Source organism: Oncorhynchus nerka, linkage group LG11 (genome assembly GCF_034236695.1).
Source record: "Oncorhynchus nerka isolate Pitt River linkage group LG11, Oner_Uvic_2.0, whole genome shotgun sequence".
NCBI lineage: Eukaryota > Metazoa > Chordata > Actinopteri > Salmoniformes > Salmonidae > Oncorhynchus > Oncorhynchus nerka.
In genome coordinates this window covers 8158383-8177053 of record NC_088406.1, presented here as the reverse complement: position 1 = coordinate 8177053, position 18671 = coordinate 8158383, and the positions used below count along the sequence as shown (strand labels likewise).

The 18671-nt window shown below is 47.3% G+C and overlaps 1 protein-coding gene across 3 annotated transcripts in view; it reads left to right on the top strand.

Annotated features, from left to right (window-relative positions):
- Positions 1 to 18671, top strand: part of LOC115127065 (rho guanine nucleotide exchange factor TIAM1-like) — a 254164-nt gene that overhangs the window by 173795 nt on the left and 61698 nt on the right. For all 3 annotated transcript variants that reach the window (XM_065024176.1, XM_065024177.1, XM_065024178.1), the window contains exons 15-17: positions 14039 to 14125; positions 14551 to 14763; positions 18548 to 18648. In XM_065024176.1, the coding sequence (XP_064880248.1) occupies positions 14039 to 14125; positions 14551 to 14763; positions 18548 to 18648 (401 nt within the window). The remainder of the gene's footprint in view (positions 1 to 14038; positions 14126 to 14550; positions 14764 to 18547; positions 18649 to 18671) is intronic.

The following is an 18671-nucleotide window of genomic DNA, read 5'->3' as shown; positions in this document are numbered from 1 at the left end:
ACAGCAGCATACAGGCAGCTAACAGCAGCATACAGACAGCTAACAGCAGCTAACAGCAGCATACAGACAGCTAACAGCAGCATACAGACAGCTAACAGCAGCATACAGACAACATACTGGCAGCTAACAGCAGCATACAGACAGCTAACAGCAGCATACAGACAGCTAACAGCAGCATACAGACAGCTAACAGCAGCATACAGGCAGCTAACAGCAGTTAACAGCAGCATACAGGCAGCTAACAGCAGCATACAGGCAGCTAACAGCAGTTAACAGCAGCATACAGGAGGCTAACAGCAGTTAACAGCAGCATACAGGCAGCTAACAGCAGCATACTGGCAGCTAACAGCAGCATACAGGCAGCTAACAGCAGCATACAGGCAGCTAACAGCAGCATACAGACAGCTAACAGCAGCATACTGGCAGCTAACAGCAGCATACAGGCAGCTAACAGCAGCATACAGACAGCTAACAGCAGCATACTGGCAGCTAACAACAGCATACAGACAGCTAACAGCAGCATACAGACAGCTAACAGCAGCATACTGGCAGCTAACAGCAGCATACAGGCAGCTAACAGCAGCATACAGGCAGCTAACAGCAGCATACAGACAGCTAACAGCAGCTAACAGCAGCATACAGACAGCTAACAGCAGCATACAGGCAGCTAACAGCAGTTAACAGCAGCATACAGGCAGCTAACAGCAGCATACTGGCAGCTAACAGCAGCATACAGGCAGCTAACAGCAGCATACAGGCAGCTAACAGCAGCATACAGACAGCTAACAGCAGCATACTGGCAGCTAACAGCAGCATACAGACAGCTAACAGCAGCATACAGGCAGCTAACAGCAGCATACAGACAGCTAACAGCAGCATACTGGCAGCTAACAACAGCATACAGACAGCTAACAGCAGCATACAGACAGCTAACAGCAGCATACTGGCAGCTAACAGCAGCATACAGACAGCTAACAGCAGCATACAGACAGCTAACAGCAGCATACAGGCAGCTAACAGCAGCATACTGGCAGCTAACAGCAGCATACAGGCAGCTAACAGCAGCTAACAGCAGCTAACATCAGCATACTGGCAGCTAACAGCAGCATACAGACAGCTAACAGCAGCATACAGACAGCTAACAGCAGCATACAGGCAGCTAACAGCAGCATACAGGCAGCTAACAGCAGCATACAGACAGCTAACAGCAGCATACAGGCAGCTAACAGCAGCTAACATTAGCTAACAGCAGCATACAGACAGCTAACATTAGCTAACAGCAGCATACAGACAGCTAACAGCAGCATACAGCAGTATACAGGCAGCTAACAGCAGCTAACAGCAGCATACAGACAGCATACTGGCAGCTAACAGCAGCATACAGGCAGCTAACAGCAGCATACAGGCAGCTAACAGCAGCATACAGACAGCTAACAGCAGCATACAGCCAGCTAACAGCAGCATACAGGCAGCTAACAGCAGTTAACAGCAGCATACAGGCAGCTAACAGCAGCATACTGGCAGCTAACAGCAGCATACTGGCAGCTAACAGCAGCATACAGGCAGCTAACAGCAGCATACAGACAGCTAACAGCAGCATACTGGCAGCTAACAACAGCATACAGACAGCTAACAGCAGCATACAGACAGCTAACAGCAGCATACTGGCAGCTAACAGCAGTATACAGGCAGCTAACAGCAGCATACAGGCAGCTAACAGCAGCATACAGACAGCTAACAGCAGCTAACAGCAGCATACAGACAGCTAACAGCAGCATACAGACAGCTAACAGCAGCATACAGACAGCTAACAGCAGCATACAGACAGCTAACAGCAGCATACAGGCAGCTAACAGCAGTTAACAGCAGCATACAGGCAGCTAACAGCAGCATACAGGCAGCTAACAGCAGTTAACAGCAGCATACAGGAGGCTAACAGCAGTTAACAGCAGCATACAGGCAGCTAACAGCAGCATACTGGCAGCTAACAGCAGCATACAGGCAGCTAACAGCAGCATACAGGCAGCTAACAGCAGCATACAGACAGCTAACAGCAGCATACTGGCAGCTAACAGCAGCATACAGGCAGCTAACAGCAGCATACTGGCAGCTAACAACAGCATACAGGCAGCTAACAACAGCATACAGACAGCTAACAGCAGCATACAGACAGCTAACAGCAGCATACTGGCAGCTAACAGCAGCATACAGGCAGCTAACAGCAGCATACAGGCAGCTAACAGCAGCATACAGACAGCTAACAGCAGCTAACAGCAGCATACAGACAGCTAACAGCAGCATACAGACAGCTAACAGCAGCATACAGACAACATACTGGCAGCTAACAGCAGCATACAGACAGCTAACAGCAGCATACAGACAGCTAACAGCAGCATACAGACAGCTAACAGCAGCATACAGGCAGCTAACAGCAGCTAACAGCAGCATACAGGCAGCTAACAGCAGTTAACAGCAGCATACAGGCAGCTAACAGCAGCATACTGGCAGCTAACAGCAGCATACTGGCAGCTAACAGCAGCATACAGGCAGCTAACAGCACTATACAGACAGCTAACAGCACTATACAGACAGCTAACAGCAGCATACAGACAGCTAACAGCAGCATACTGGCAGCTAACAGCAGCATACAGATAGCTAACAGCAGCATACAGACAGCTAACAGCAGCATACAGACAGCTAACAGCAGCATACTGGCAGCTAACAGCACTATACAGACAGCTAACAGCACTATACAGACAGCTAACAGCAGCATACAGACAGCTAACAGCAGCATACAGACAGCTAACAGCAGCATACAGACAGCTAACAGCAGCATACAGACAGCTAACAGCAGCATACAGGCAGCTAACAGCAGCTAACAGCAGCATACAGGCAGCTAACAGCAGTTAACAGCAGCATACTGGCAGCTAACAGCAGCATACTGGCAGCTAACAGCAGCATACTGGCAGCTAACAGCAGCATACAGACAGCTAACAGCAGCATACTGGCAGCTAACAGCAGCATACAGACAGCTAACAGCAGCATACAGACAGCTAACAGCAGCATACTGGCAGCTAACCGCAGCTAACAGCAGCATACAGACAGCTAACAGCAGCATACAGACAGCTAACAGCAGCATACAGGCAGCTAACAGCAGCTAACAGCAGCATACTGGCAGCTAACAGCAGCATACTGGCAGCTAACAGCAGCATACAGACAGCTAACAGCAGCATACAGGCAGCTAACAGCAGCTAACATTAGCTAACAGCAGCTAACATTAGCTAACAGCAGCTAACATTAGCTAACAGCAGCATACAGACAGCTAACAGCAGCATACAGGCAGCTAACATTAGCTAACAGCAGCATACAGACAGCTAACAGCAGTATACAGGCAGCTAACAGCAGCATACAGACAGCATACTGGCAGCTAACAGCAGCATACAGGCAGCTAACAGCAGCATACAGGCAGCTAACAGCAGCATACAGACAGCTAACAGCAGCATACAGACAGCTAACAGCAGCATACAGACAGCTAACAGCAGCATACTGGCAGCTAACCGCAGCTAACAGCAGCATACAGACAGCTAACCGCAGCTAACCGCAGCATACAGACAGCTAACAGCAGCATACAGACAGCTAACAACAGCATACAGACAGCTAACAGCAGCATACAGGCAGCTAACAGCATCTAACAGCAGCATACTGGCAGCTAACAGCAGCATACAGACAGCTAACAGCAGCATACAGACAGCTAACAGCAGCATACAGGCAGCTAACAGCAGCTAACATTAGCTAACAGCAGCATACAGACAGCTAACAGCAGCATACAGGCAGCTAACATTAGCTACCAGCAGCATACAGACAGCTAACAGCAGTATACAGGCAGCTAACAGCAGCTAACAGCAGCATACAGACAGCTAACAGCAGCATACAGGCAGCTAACAGCAGCATACTGGCAGCTAACAGCAGCATACTGGCAGCTAACAGCAGCATACAGCAGCATACAGACAGCTAACCGCAGCATACTGATAGCTAACAGCAGCATACAGACAGCTAACAGCAGCTAACAGCAGCATACAGACAGCTAACAGCAGCATACAGGCAGCTAACAGCAGCATACAGGCAGCTAACAGCAGCATACTGGCAGCTAACAGCAGCATACTGGCAGCTAACAGCAGCATACAGCAGCATACAGACAGCTAACCGCAGCATACTGATAGCTAACAGCAGCATACAGACAGCTAACCGCAGCATACTGATAGCTAACAGCAGCATACAGACAGCTAACCGCAGCATACTGATAGCTAACAGCAGCATACAGCAGCATACAGAAGAAAGGAAATGGTTGCATATCCCAGAACCAATCTATGTCTGTGAGCAGGGGGTTGGTGAGAGAGCTTTCAATGTTGTGCAGATGAGAGTTATACATTTTATAATGAATTATACATCTTATTTATTTATGTATTTATTTATTGTCCTATCATGGTGGAACTGCATTTTAAAATACAATTTATTTATTTATGGTCCTATCTTGATGGAACGATCCACAACCCTATACCCTAGACACCCACCCGAATGACCCAGATACTAAAGAGAAGTCCCTGCTGTTAGCTGTCTGTATGCTGCTGTTAGCTGTCTGTATACTGCTGTTAGCTGCTGTTAGCTGTCTGTATACTGCTGTTAGCTGTCTGTATGCTGCTGTTAGCTGTCTGTATGCTACTGTTAGCTGCCAGTATGCTGCTGTTGGCTGTCTGTATGCTGCTGTTAGCTGTCTGTATGCTGCTGTTAGCTGTCTGTATGCTGCTGTTAGCTGCTGTTAGCTGTCTGTATACTGCTGTTAGCTGTCTGTATGCTGCTGTTAGCTGTCTGTATGCTACTGTTAGCTGCCAGTATGCTGCTGTTGGCTGTCTGTATGCTGCTGTTAGCTGTCTGTATGCTGCTGTTAGCTGTCTGTATGCTGCTGTTAGCTGTCTGTATGCTACTGTTAGCTGCCAGTATGCTGCTGTTGGCTGTCAGTATGCTGCTGTTAGCTGCCAGTGTGCTGCTGTTAGCTGCGGTTAGCTGCCAGTATGCTGCTGTTAGCTGCCTGTATGCTGCTGTTAGCTGCGGTTAGCTGCCTGTATGCTGCTGTTAGCTGTCTGTATGCTGCTGTTAGCTGCCAGTAGGCTGCTGTTAGCTGTCTGTATGCTGCTGTTAGCTGTCTGTATGCTGTCTGTATGCTGCTGTTAGCTGCCAGTATGCTGCTGTTAGCTGCTAGTATGCTGCTGTTAGCTGCCAGTATGCTGCTGTTAGCTGCTGTTAGCTGCCAGTATACTGCTGTTAGCTGTCTGTATGCTGCTGTTAGCTGCCAGTATGCTGCTGTTAGCTGCTGTTAGCCGCCAGTATGCTGCTGTTAGCTGCTGTTAGCTGCTGTTAGCTGCTAGTATGCTGCTGTTAGCTGCTGTTAGCTGCCAGTATGCTGTTGTTAGCTGCCAGTATGCTGCTGTTAGCTGCCAGTATGCTGCTGTTAGCTGTCTGTATGCTGCTGTTAGCTGCCAGTATGCTGCTGTTAGCTGTCTGTATGCTGCTGTTAGCTGTTAGCTGCTGTTAGCTGCCTGTATGCTGCTGTTAACTGCTGTTAGCTGCCAGTATGCTGCTGTTAGCTGCCTGCATGCAGCCAAAATGCGGTTAGAGACCTTCTAAAGCAGTACAGCTGTCTCATCATACTGAGCCTGCCTGCCAGGGTTGGTCCTGCAGAGCCAGAGCCCCCTGATGGGAGAGCCTAATATACAAGGAAATTCTCAACACTGCTAAATAGAACCTTGACGACCTCGTATCTAGCCGGTGGGGTGCCCCCACCCAGGCAGTAGCAGTGCTGGCAACACTGGCTGCAGTAACCCATGGGGAGTGGGGTCACACTCGGACATTCAGAGAGGGGGCAAATTATTGTGGCCCTGGTGGCACAAAATAATCAAAAGGTCTGACTGCACAGAGATGCTTGAGAATATGGGGCGACAGGTAGCCTAGTGGTTAGAGCGTTGGACTAGTTCAACTGTAAGGTTTCGAGATCGAATCCCCGAGCTGACGAGGTAAAAATCTGTCGTTCTGCCCCTGAACAAGGCAGTTAACCCACTGTTCAAATCAAATTTATTTATATAGCCCTTCGTACATCAGCTGATATCTCAAAGTGCTGTACAGAAACCCAGCCTAAAACCCCAAACAGCAAGCAATGCAGGTGTAGAAGCACGGTATAATAATATGGTCACAACGGGGGAACATGTGTGGGTGTTCCAGGGGAAGGGGGTGGATCTGATCTCCATCACCTAGGACGTGACAATGGTTCAATTTGTAAGTCGCTCTGGATAAGAGCGTCTGCTAAATGACTTAAATGTAATGTAATGTAAATGTTCATCCAATCTACACATTCCTGACCTTTTCTTTTCGTAGCTCAGTTTTACAGGCCGTCTCATACAGCTGCAACTGTATACGCATTTGTAAATCAAGACCTTTCTTGAGTTGGGCTCTGAGATGGCGCAACTGTTGAGCATCTGGTTGTTTGGGGGGGGGGGGGTTGAGTGTGTAATGTGTGTGTGTGTGTGTGTGTGTGTCCCACAACTGTTGCGAGGGAGTAAAATATGTTAAGGACACTATAGGATGAATCACAATAATTGTTTGCTAAAAGATCATTTTTTGTAATAGCGAGACTGATGAGATGTAAAAATCCTTTGCATAAACTGCCTAGATTTCTGCAAATATGAATAGCTAATTATGGAAGATAAGATAAATAGGAATTTAAAATTGTTAATAGCAAAATATAATACTAGTCGAGGTGAGGGCGAAATGCATTTGGCGGTTGATGTGCTTCTGTTCTGTGGGTGGCACTGTGCTGTTATCAAAGTATGGGTACCGGTCTCTCCGGGGCCATGGGATCCTGGGGGTCGGGGGTCGTCATTGGGATGACAACCCAACTCTGGATGAGGAAGGGTTTTAAGCGGGTGGAATAGTGAGGACCAATTGGTGGTTTACTTAGTAGCAATGCAAAAGTCATGGTACAGTTATATAGACACTTAATCATCACGTATCTTTTTAATGGTAAGTTTACAAACATATATTATGACGAATAAAATTGAAAGTTGTCTCATTATGGTAATTGGTGAAATAAGTATTGCCACTTCTAATTGTAATGGCTTAGCAGATAAAAATAAACAATTATCAGTATTTACCTGAATAGAAGAGAAGGAATGTAATATCTATTGTTTACAGGAAACTCGGTCAACAATTTTAGATGAAGTTTTGTGGAAAAAGGACTTTGGGGGCCAAATATATTTCTCCCATGGGCAAAGAAATTCAAAAGGAGTGATGAAATTAATAAACAGTTTGCCCATCTTAATCTTTTATTTTTATTGGCCGGTCTGAGATATGATATTTTTCTTTGCAACTCTGCCTAGAAGGCCAGCATCCTGGAGTCGCCTCTTCACTGTTGACGTTGAGACTGATGTGTTGCAGGTAGTATTTAATGAAGCTGCCAGTTGAGGACTTGTGAGGCGTCTGTTTCTCAAACTAGACACTCTAATGTACTTGTCCTCTTGCTCAGTTGTGCACAGGGGACACCCACTCCTCTTTCTATTCTGGTTAGAGACGGTGTACGCTGTTCCCAGAAGGGAGGAGTGCACACACAGCTTTGTACGAGATCTAGAGTTTCTTGGCAATTTCTCGCATGGAATATCAATTAGACTTTATCCGACATAACATAGGTACAGGGGGGGAAAAATGCCCCAAATATATTTTTCAATCTTCAACATAGAAATGCAAAAAAAAATGTAGCAACATTTTTTTAATCTTTAATTTACAATCTGAAGAAACGATGAGAATAGAAATGTTCAGTACTTTTGTGAATCATCACAGCACAGTTCAAATAGAAATCCAAAATAGATGGTGTTTTGAGAGATGGAGGGGTTGAATGGAGATGAAGGGACTGGATGGTGTTGAGATATAGATGGGAGGGGTTGAATGGAGATGAAGGGACTGGATGGTGTTGAGATATAGATGGGAGGGGTTGAATGGAGATGAAGGGACTGGATGGTGTTGAGAGATAGATGGGAGGGGTTGAATGGAGATGAAGGGTGGGACTGGATGGTGTTGAGAGATAGACGGGAGGGGTTGAATGGAGATGAAGGGACTGGATGGTGTTGAGAGATAGATGGGAGGGGTAGAATGGAGATGAAGGGACTGGATGGTGTTGAGAGATAGATGGGAGGGGTAGAATGGAGATGAAGGGACTGGATGGTGTTGAGAGATAGATGGGAGGGGTTGAATGGAGATGAAGGGACTGGATGGTGTTGAGAGATAGATGGGAGGGGTAGAATGGAGATGAAGGGACTGGATGGTGTTGAGAGATAGATGGGAGGGGTAGAATGGAGATGAAGGGACTGGATGGTGTTGAGAGATAGATGGGAGGGGTAGAATGGAGATGAAGGGACTGGATGGTGTTGAGATATAGATGGGAGGGGTTGAATGGAGATGAAGGGACTGGATGGTGTTGAGAGATAGATGGGAGGGGTTGAATGGAGATGAAGGGACTGGATGGTGTTGAGAGATAGATGGGAGGGGTAGAATGGAGATGAAGGGACTGGATGGTGTTGAGATATAGATGGGAGGGGTTGAATGGAGATGAAGGGACTGGATGGTGTTGAGATATAGATGGGAGGGGTTGAATGGAGATGAAGGGACTGGATGGTGTTGAGATATAGATGGGAGGGGTTGAATGGAGATGAAGGGACTGGATGGTGTTGAGAGATAGATGGGAGGGGTTGAATGGAGATGAAGGGACTGGATGGTGTTGAGAGATAGATGGGAGGGGTTGAATGGAGATGAAGGGTGGGACTGGATGGTGTTGAGAGATAGACGGGAGGGGTTGAATGGAGATGAAGGGACTGGATGGTGTTGAGAGATAGATGGGAGGGGTAGAATGGAGATGAAGGGACTGGATGGTGTTGAGAGATAGATGGGAGGGGTAGAATGGAGATGAAGGGACTGGATGGTGTTGAGAGGTAGATGGGAGGGGTTGAATGGAGATGAAGGGTGGGACTAATAACAAGATAACCAATGTAAAACATACAGGGGTCTGTAAAATGCATATAGGTTCAGAAATGTTGTGAAATAACACAGTTACAAATCCAACTGGAATCTAAGAAGAACTAAAAACAAACAAAATATAACTATTGTAAAATAGATTGTGTCTGTAAAATGTGTATCAGTATGGCACAGTTGAAGTCGGAAGTTTACATATGCTAAATACATTCCACAATTCCTGACATTTAATCCCAGTAAAAATTCCCTGTTTTAGGTCCGTTAGGATCAGCACTTTATTTTAAGAATGTGAAATGTCAGAATAATAGTAGAGAGAACTATTTCTTTCAGCTTTTATTTCTTTCATCTCATTCCCAGTGGGTCAGAAGTTTACATACACTCAATTAATATTTGGTAGCATTGCCTTTTAAATTGTTTAACTTGGGTCAAACGTTTCGGGAAGCCTTCCACAAGCTTCCCACAATAAGTTGGGTGAATTTTGGCCCATTCCTCATTGACAGAGCTGATGTAACTGAGTCAGGTTTGTAGGCCTCCTTGCCTCGCACACGCTATTTCAGTTATGCCCACAAATTTTCTATGGGATTGAGGTCAGGGCTTTGTGATGGTCACTCCAATACCTTGACTTTGTTGTCCTTAAGCCATTTTGCCACAGCTTTGGAAGTATGCTTGGGGTCATTGTCCATTTGGAAGACCCATTTGTGACCAAGCTTTAACTTCCTGACTGATGTCATGAGATGTTGCTTCAATATATCCACATACTTTTCTTTCCTTGTGATGTCATCTACTTGGTGAAGTGCTCCAGTACCTCCTGCAGCAAAGCACCCCCACAACATGATGCTGCCACCCCCGTGCTTCACGGTTGGGATGGTGTTCTCCGGCTTGCAAGCCTCCCCTTTTTTCCTCCAAACATAACGATGGTCATTATGGCCAAATAGTTATATTTATGTTTCATCAGACCAGAGGTAATTTCTCCAAAAAGTACAATCTTTGTCCCCATGTGCAGTTGCAAACCGTAGTCTGGCTTTTTATGCCGGTTTTGGAGCAGTTGCTTCTTCCTTGCTGAGCGGCCTTTCAGGTTATGTCGATATAGGACTCGTTTTACTGTGGATATAGATACTTATGTACCTGTTTCCTCCAGCATCTTCACAAGGTCCTTTGCTGTTGTTCTGGGATTGATTTGCACTTTTTGCACCAAAGTACGTTCATCTCTAGGAGACAGAACGCGTCTCCTTCCTGAGCGGTATGACGGCTGTCTGGTCCCATGGTGTTTATACTTGCTTAAGTATTGTTTGCACAGATGAACGTGGTAACTTCAGGTGTTTGGAAATTAGTCCCAAGGATGAACCAGACTTGTGGAGGTCCACAAGGTCTTGGCTGATTTCTTTAGATTTTCCCATGATGTCAAGCAAAGAGGGACTAATTTTGAAGGTAGGCCTTGACATACATCCACAGGTACACCTCCAATTGGCTCAAATTATGTCAATTAGCCTATCAGAAGCTTCTAAAGCCATAGCATAATTGTCTGTAATTTTCCAAGCTGTTTAAAGGCACAGGCAACTTAGTGTATGTAAACTTCTGACCCATTTGAATTGTGGTACAGTGAATTAGTGAAATAATCTGTCTGTAAACAATTGTTGGAAAAATGACTTGTGTCATGCACCAAGTAGATGTCCTAACTGACTTGCCAAAACTATAGTTTGTTAACAAGAAATTTGTGGAGTGGTTGAAAAAATAGTTTTAATGACTCCAACCTAAGTGTATGTAAACTTCCTACTTCAACTGTATATAACATTCCATTGATTACTGTAGAAGCTGGAAGAAGAAGACTATATATTTACTCCAAAAATGTATGTAGGATTGGAAATGATGCAGACAATTACCATGATGGAAGCAACAGTCTATCTGCAAAATATTAAAGCTGATCCATCCCCTAGAAAAAAAGGGATGAGTCCTGTATGATTGGCTACGGTAAGGATGAGTCCTGTTTGATTGGTGATGGTAAGGATGAGTCCTGTATGGTTGACTACGGTAAGGATGAGTCCTGTTTGATTGGTGATGGTAAGGGTGAGTCCTGTATGGTTGACTACGGTAAGGATGAGTCCTGTATGATTGGCTACGGTAAGGATGAGCCCTGTATGATTGGCTACGGTAAGGATGAGTTCTGTATGATTGGCTACGGTAAGGATGAGTCCTGTATGATTGGCGACGGTAAGGATGAGTCCTGTATGATTGGTGACGGTAAGGATGAGTCCTGTTTGATTGGCTACGGTAAGGATGAGTCCTGTTTGATTGGCTACGGTAAGGATGAGTCCTGTTTGATTGGCTACGGTAAGGATGAGTCCTGTATGATTGGCTACGGTAAGGATGAGTCCTGTATGAATGGCTACGGTAAGGATGAGTCCTGTATGATTGGCTACGGTAAGGATGAGTCCTGTATGATTGGCTACGGTAGGGATGAGTCCTGTTTGATTGGCTACGGTAGGGATGAGTCCTGTATGATTGGCTACGGTAAGGATGAGTCCTGTATGATTGGCTACGGTAAGGATGAGTCCTGTTTGATTTGCTACGGTAAGGATGAGTCCTGTTTGATTGGCTACGGTAAGGATGAGTCCTGTTTGATTGGCTACGGTAAGGATGAGTCCTGTATGATTGGATACGGTAAGGATGAGTCCTGTTTGATTGGCTACGGTAAGGATGAGTCCTGTATGATTGGCTACGGTAAGGATGAGTCCTGTTTGATTGGCTACGGTAAGGATGAGTCCTGTATGATTGGCTACGGTAAGGATGAGTCCTGTATGATTGGCTACGGTAAGGATGAGTCCTGGATCCTATGAATCTCATTCTCACAGTTTCATCGTCTATTATAATTGCAATGCCAGTGTGTTCATCCCAAATGTTATTTATATAGTGCTCTACTTTTGACTTTGGGCCCTGGTTAAAAGTAGTGCACTTCACTATAAAGGGACTATTTGGGACTCAACCTATTTCATACATGTCCACATTCACAGATCATTTAACATGCTAAGAATGCAGTTCTGAAGCGACTTCGCTTTCAATTACAATCATGTTGTAGTATACAGTGTCTAAATTTCCACCAGTGAGAGAATATTTTCACTAGCAGATGGGTTGTCATGTATTCTGTTATTCTAGTCACGTCTCAGATTACTTGTATTTGTTAGACTGATCCCTGTCGGTGATTTGGTGATGTGTGTTGAGTAAGGAATTGATTCTCTTATCCCCCTCTCCCTCCTCTCTCTCTTCTCATCCCCCTCCGTCCCTCTCTCCCTCCGTCTCTCCTCTCCCTCCCTCTCTCCTCTCCCTCCCTCTCTCTCTCCCTCCTCTCCCTCCCTCCCCTCTCTCCTCTCCTCTCCCTCCGTCTCCCCTCCTCATCCCCCTCCCTCCGTCTCCCTCTCATCCCCCTCCTCCGTCTCTCCTCTCATCCCCCTCCTCCGTCTCTCCTCTCATCCCCCTCCTCCGTCTCTCATCATCCCCTCCGTCTCTCCTCTCATCCCCCTCCTCCTCCGTCTCTCCTCCCCCTCTGTCTCTCCTCTTCCTCCTCCGTCACTCCTCTCTCTCCTGCCCCTCTCCCCTCCCTCCGTCTCTCCTCTCCTCCGTCTCTCCTCTCCCGCCCCCTCTCCTCTCTGCCCCCTGTCCTCTCCCTCTCTCTTTCCCTCCTCCGTCTCTCCCTCTATCTTTCCTCCCTCCGTCTCTCCTCTCCTCCGTCTCTCCTCTCATCCCCCTCCGTCTCTCCTCTCATCCCCCTCCGTCTCTCCTCTCTGCCCACTGTCCTCTCCCTCTGTCTCTCCTCTCCTCTGTCTCTCCTTTCCTCTGTCTCTCCTTTCCTCCGTCTCTCCTCTCCTCCGTCTCTCCTCTCCTCCGTCTCTCCTCTCTTCCCCTCCGTCTCTCCTCCTCTGTCCTCACTGTCCTCTCCCTCTCCTCTCTCCTCTCCCTCTGTCTCTCCTTTCCCCTGTCCTCTCCCTCCTTTCCTCTGTCTCTCCTCTCTGCCCCCTGTCTCTCTCCGTCTCTCCTCTCCGTCTCTCCGTCCCTCCGTCTCTCTCTTGCCCCCTGTCCTCTCCCTCTGTCTCTCCTCTCCTCTGTCTCTCATCTCTGCCCCCTGTCCTCTCCCTCTGTCTCTCCTCTCCTCCGTCTCCTCTCCCTCCGTCTCTCTTCTCCCTCCGTCTCTCCTCTCCCTCCCTCCGTCTCTCCTCTCCTCCGTCTCTCCTCTCCCTCCGTCTCTCCTCTCTGCCCCCTGTCCTCTCCCTCCGTCTCTCTCCCTCCCTCCGTCTCTCTTCTCCCTCCTCTCTCCTCTCCTCTCCCTCCGTCTCTCCTCTCGGCCCCCTGTCCTCTCCCTCCGTCTCTCCTCTCGGCCCCTGTCCTCTCCCTCCGTCTCTCCTCTCCCTCTGTCTCTCTTCTCCCTCCGTCTCTCTCCTCTCCTCCGTCTCTCCTCTCCCTCCGTCTCTCTTCTCCCTCCGTCTCTCTTCTCCCTCCGTCTCTCCTCTCCCTCCGTCTCTCTTCTCCCTCCGTCTCTATTTTCCCTCCCTCCGTCTCTCCTCTCCTCCGTCTCTCCTCTCCCTCCGTCTCTCCTCTCTGCCCCCTGTCCTCTCCCTCCGTCTCTCCTCTCCCTCCGTCTCTCTTCTCCTCCGTCTCTCCTCTCCCTCCCTCCGTCTCTCCTCTCCTCTCCTCTGTCTCTCCTCTCTGCCCCCTGTCCTCTCCCTCCGTCTCTCCTCTCCCTCCGTCTCTCTTCTCCCTCCGTCTCTCTCCTCTCCTCCGTCTCTCCCTCCGTCTCTCTTCTCCCTCCGTCTCTCTTCTCCCTCCGTCTCTCCTCTCCCTCCGTCTCTCTTCTCCCTCCGTCTCTCCTCTCCCTCCCTCCGTCTCTCCTCTCTTCCCCCTGTCCTCTCCCTCCGTCTCTCCTCTCTTCCCCCTGTCCTCTCCCTCTGTCTTTCCCTCCTCTGTCTCTCCTCTCCTCCAGGGTTTTCCATCTCAGTGGTGGAGGAGGATTCAGTGCAGCAGCTCTACATTACCGATGTGAAGGCGGGAGGATTAGCCTTCGCTAAAGGTTCCTTACCACACACACCATCTATAGTGGGAAGATACCATATAGATATACAGAACCAGACAGAGAGGGCAGGTAGTGGGAAGATGGACCAGAACCAGACGGAGAGGGCAAATTTCCACCAGTGAGAGAATATTTTCAAACGTACACCCCATTACTTATAGAGTACACAGGCATCTCCCTGACACGATGAGGATCTCTGTAGCATATAACCATAGGAGATCCGTACTGCAGATTAGAGGGGCCTTTCTCAGGTCACATAGAGAGGGAAATGGAGAGAGAGAGAGAGAGAGAGAGAATTAACGACCTCATGGTGCCAGGAAAGAGTGAAGACCATATAAATATGATATTGTATAGTATAGACAGTGTGAGACCCCCTTCCCCACCTCCACACACACACACACTAATATACCATCTTGGCTCTTCAGGTCTGAATGCGGGCGATGAGATATTGCAGCTGAATGGGAAAGACTCGTGCAGATTGAAGTTCGGGGACATGAAGGGGGCGTTTTCCCAGGCCTCTCTGTCCCTGACCGTCAACACTCTGCCCTCCACGGACCGACGACAAATCTGTTACCTGCCCCCCCGACGCTCTGACGCACAGGAAGTCCTCCACACAGACATCTTCTCTATGAACCAGGGTGAGTTATACAGTAGTCCTCTATACTGACGCATTCTCTATGAACCAGGGTGAGTTACAGTAGTCCTCTATACTGACGCGTTCTCTCTGAGTTACAGTAGTCCTCTATACTGACGCGTCTCTCTGAGTTACAGTAGTCCTCTATACTGACGCGTTCTCTCTGAGTTACAGTAGTCCTCTATACTGACGCGTTCTCTCTGAGTTACAGTAGTCCTCTATACTGACGCGTTCTCTCTGAGTTACAGTAGTCCTCTATACTGACGCGTTCTCTCTGAGTTACAGTAGTCCTCTATACTGACGCGTTCTCTCTGAGTTACAGTAGTCCTCTATACTGACGCGTTCTCTCTCTGAGTTACAGTAGTCCTCTATACTGACGCGTTCTCTCTCTGAATTACAGTAGTCCTCTATACTGACGCGTTCTCTCTCTGAGTTACAGTAGTCCTCTATACTGACGCGTTCTCTCTGAGTTACAGTAGTCCTCTATACTGACGTGTTCTCTCTGAGTTACAGTAGTCCTCTATACTGACGCGTTCTCTCTCTGAGTTACAGTAGTCCTCTATACTGACGCGTTCTCTCTCTGAGTTACAGTAGTCCTCTATACTGACGCGTTCTCTCTCTGAGTTACAGTAGTCCTCTATACTGACGCGTTCTCTCTGAGTTACAGTAGTCCTCTATACTGACGTGTTCTCTCTGAGTTACAGTAGTCCTCTATACTGACGCGTTCTCTCTGAGTTACAGTAGTCCTCTATACTGACGCGTTCTCTCTGAGTTACAGTAGTCCTCTATACTGACGCGTTCTCTCTCTGAGTTACAGTAGACCTCTATACTGACGCGTTCTCTCTGAGTTACAGTAGTCCTCTATACTGACGCGTTCTCTCTGAGTTACAGTAGTCCTCTATACTGACGCGTTCTCTCTGAGTTACAGTAGTCCTCTATACTGACGCGTTCTCTCTGAGTTACAGTAGTCCTCTATACTGACGCGTTCTCTCTGAGTTACAGTAGTCCTCTATACTGACGCGTTCTCTCTGAGTTACAGTAGTCCTCTATACTGACGCGTTCTCTCTCTGAGTTACAGTAGTCCTCTATACTGACGCGTTCTCTCTCTGAGTTACAGTAGTCCTCTATACTGACGCGTTCTCTCTGAGTTACAGTAGTCCTCTATACTGACGCGTTCTCTCTCTGAGTTACAGTAGTCCTCTATACTGACGCGTTCTCTCTCTGAGTTACAGTAGTCCTCTATACTGACGCGTTCTCTCTCTGAGTTACAGTAGTCCTCTATACTGACGCGTTCTCTCTCTGAGTTACAGTAGTCCTCTATACTGATGCGTTCTCTCTGAGTTACAGTAGTCCTCTATACTGACGCGTTCTCTCTGAGTTACAGTAGTCCTCTATACTGACGCGTTCTCTCTGAGTTACAGTAGTCCTCTATACTGACGCGTTCTCTCTGAGTTACAGTAGTCCTCTATACTGACGCGTTCTCTCTCTGAGTTACAGTAGTCCTCTATACTGACGCGTTCTCTCTCTGAGTTACAGTAGGCCTCTATACTGACTCGTTCTCTCTGAGTTACAGTAGTTCTCTATACTGACGCGTTCTCTCTCTGAGTTACAGTAGTCCTCTATACTGACGCGTTCTCTCTCTGAGTTACAGTAGTCCTCTATACTGACGCGTTCTCTCTCTGAGTTACAGTAGGCCTCTATACTGACTCGTTCTCTCTGAGTTACAGTAGTCCTCTATACTGACGCGTTCTCTCTCTGAGTTACAGTAGTCCTCTATACTGACGCGTTCTCTCTGAGTTACAGTAGTCCTCTATACTGACGCGTTCTCTCTGAGTTACAGTAGTCCTCTATACTGACGCGTTCTCTCTCTGAGTTACAGTAGTCCTCTATACTGACGCGTTCTCTCTGAGTTACAGTAGTCCTCTATACTGACGCGTTCTCTCTGAGTTACAGTAGTCCTCTATACTGACGCGTTCTCTCTCTGAGTTACAGTAGTCCTCTATACTGACGCGTTCTCTCTCTGAGTTACAGTAGTCCTCTATACTGACGCGTTCTCTCTGAGTTACAGTAGTCCTCTATACTGACGCGTTCTCTCTGAGTTACAGTAGTCCTCTATACTGACGTGTTCTCTCTGAGTTACAGTAGTCCTCTATACTGACGTGTTCTCTCTCTAAGTTACAGTAGTCCTCTATACTGACGCGTTCTCTCTGAGTTACAGTAGTCCTCTATACTGACGCGTTCTCTCTGAGTTACAGTAGTCCTCTATACTGACGCGTTCTCTCCCTGAGTTACAGTAGACCTCTATACTGACGCGTTCTCTCTCTGAGTTACAGTAGTCCTCTATACTGACGCGTTCTCTCTCTGAGTTACAGTAGTCCTCTATACTGACGTGTTCTCTCTCTGAGTTACAGTAGACCTCTATACTGACGCGTTCTCTCTCTGAGTTACAGTAGTCCTCTATACTGACGCGTTCTCTCTCTGAGTTACAGTAGTCCTCTATACTGACGCGTTCTCTCTGAGTTACAGTAGTCCTCTATACTGACGCGTTCTCTCTGAGTTATAGTAGTCCTCTATACTGACGCGTTCTCTCTGAGTTACAGTAGTCCTCTATACTGACGTGTTCTCTCTGAGTTACAGTAGTCCTCTATACTGACGCGTTCTCTCTCTGAGTTACAGTAGTCCTCTATACTGACGCGTTCTCTCTGAGTTACAGTAGTCCTCTATACTGACGTGTTCTCTCTCTGAGTTACAGTAGTCCTCTATACTGACGCGTTCTCTCTCTGAGTTACAGTAGTCCTCTATACTGACGCGTTCTCTCTGAGTTACAGTAGTCCTCTATACTGACGCGTTCTCTCTCTGAGTTACAGTAGTCCTCTATACAGACGCGTTCTCTCTCTGAGTTACAGTAGTCCTCTATACTGACGCGTTCTCTCTGAGTTACAGTAGACCTCTATACTGACGCGTTCTCTCTCTGAGTTACAGTAGTCCTCTATACTGACGCGTTCTCTCTCTGAGTTACAGTAGACCTCTATACTGACGCGTTCTCTCTCTGAGTTACAGTAGTCCTCTATACTGACGCGTTCTCTCTGAGTTACAGTAGTCCTCTATACTGACGCGTTCTCTCTGAGTTACAGTAGTCCTCTATACTGACGCGTTCTCTCTCTGAGTTACAGTAGTCCTCTATACTGACGCGTTCTCTCTCTGAGTTACAGTAGTCCTCTATACTGACGCGTTCTCTCTGAGTTACAGTAGTCCTCTATACTGACGCGTTCTCTCTGAGTTATAGTAGTCCTCTATACTGACGCGTTCTCTCTGAGTTACAGTAGTCCTCTATACTGACGTGTTCTCTCTGAGTTACAGTAGTCCTCTATACTGACGCGTTCTCTCTCTGAGTTACAGTAGTCCTCTATACTGACGTGTTCTCTCTCTGAGTTACAGTAGTCCTCTATACTGACGCGTTCTCTCTGAGTTATAGTAGTCCTCTATACTGACGCGTTCTCTCTGAGTTACAGTAGTCCTCTATACTGACGTGTTCTCTCTGAGTTACAGTAGTCCTCTATACTGATGTGTTCTCTCTGAGTTACAGTAGTCCTCTATACTGACGTGAACCAGTATATGTAAGATATGTATCCCAAATGGCTATTCCCTTTTCACAGCCTACACCTTATGTGGCCCTAGTCAAAAGTAGTGTACTGAATAGGGTGCCATTTGGGATGCCGGTGATTATTATCATGCTAGCTGGACAGCGACCTCATCGTGGTCTGTCTGATGTGTTCTTTCTGTTCCAGAGGAGATTCTGGACGACGGGGTTGGTCTGACGCTGGAGAGTTCTGGAGACAGCCTGGACGACGACTCTGAGAGCTTCAGCGAGGCAGACCAATGCAGAAAGGTAGGACTCTCGTATCTCTTCAT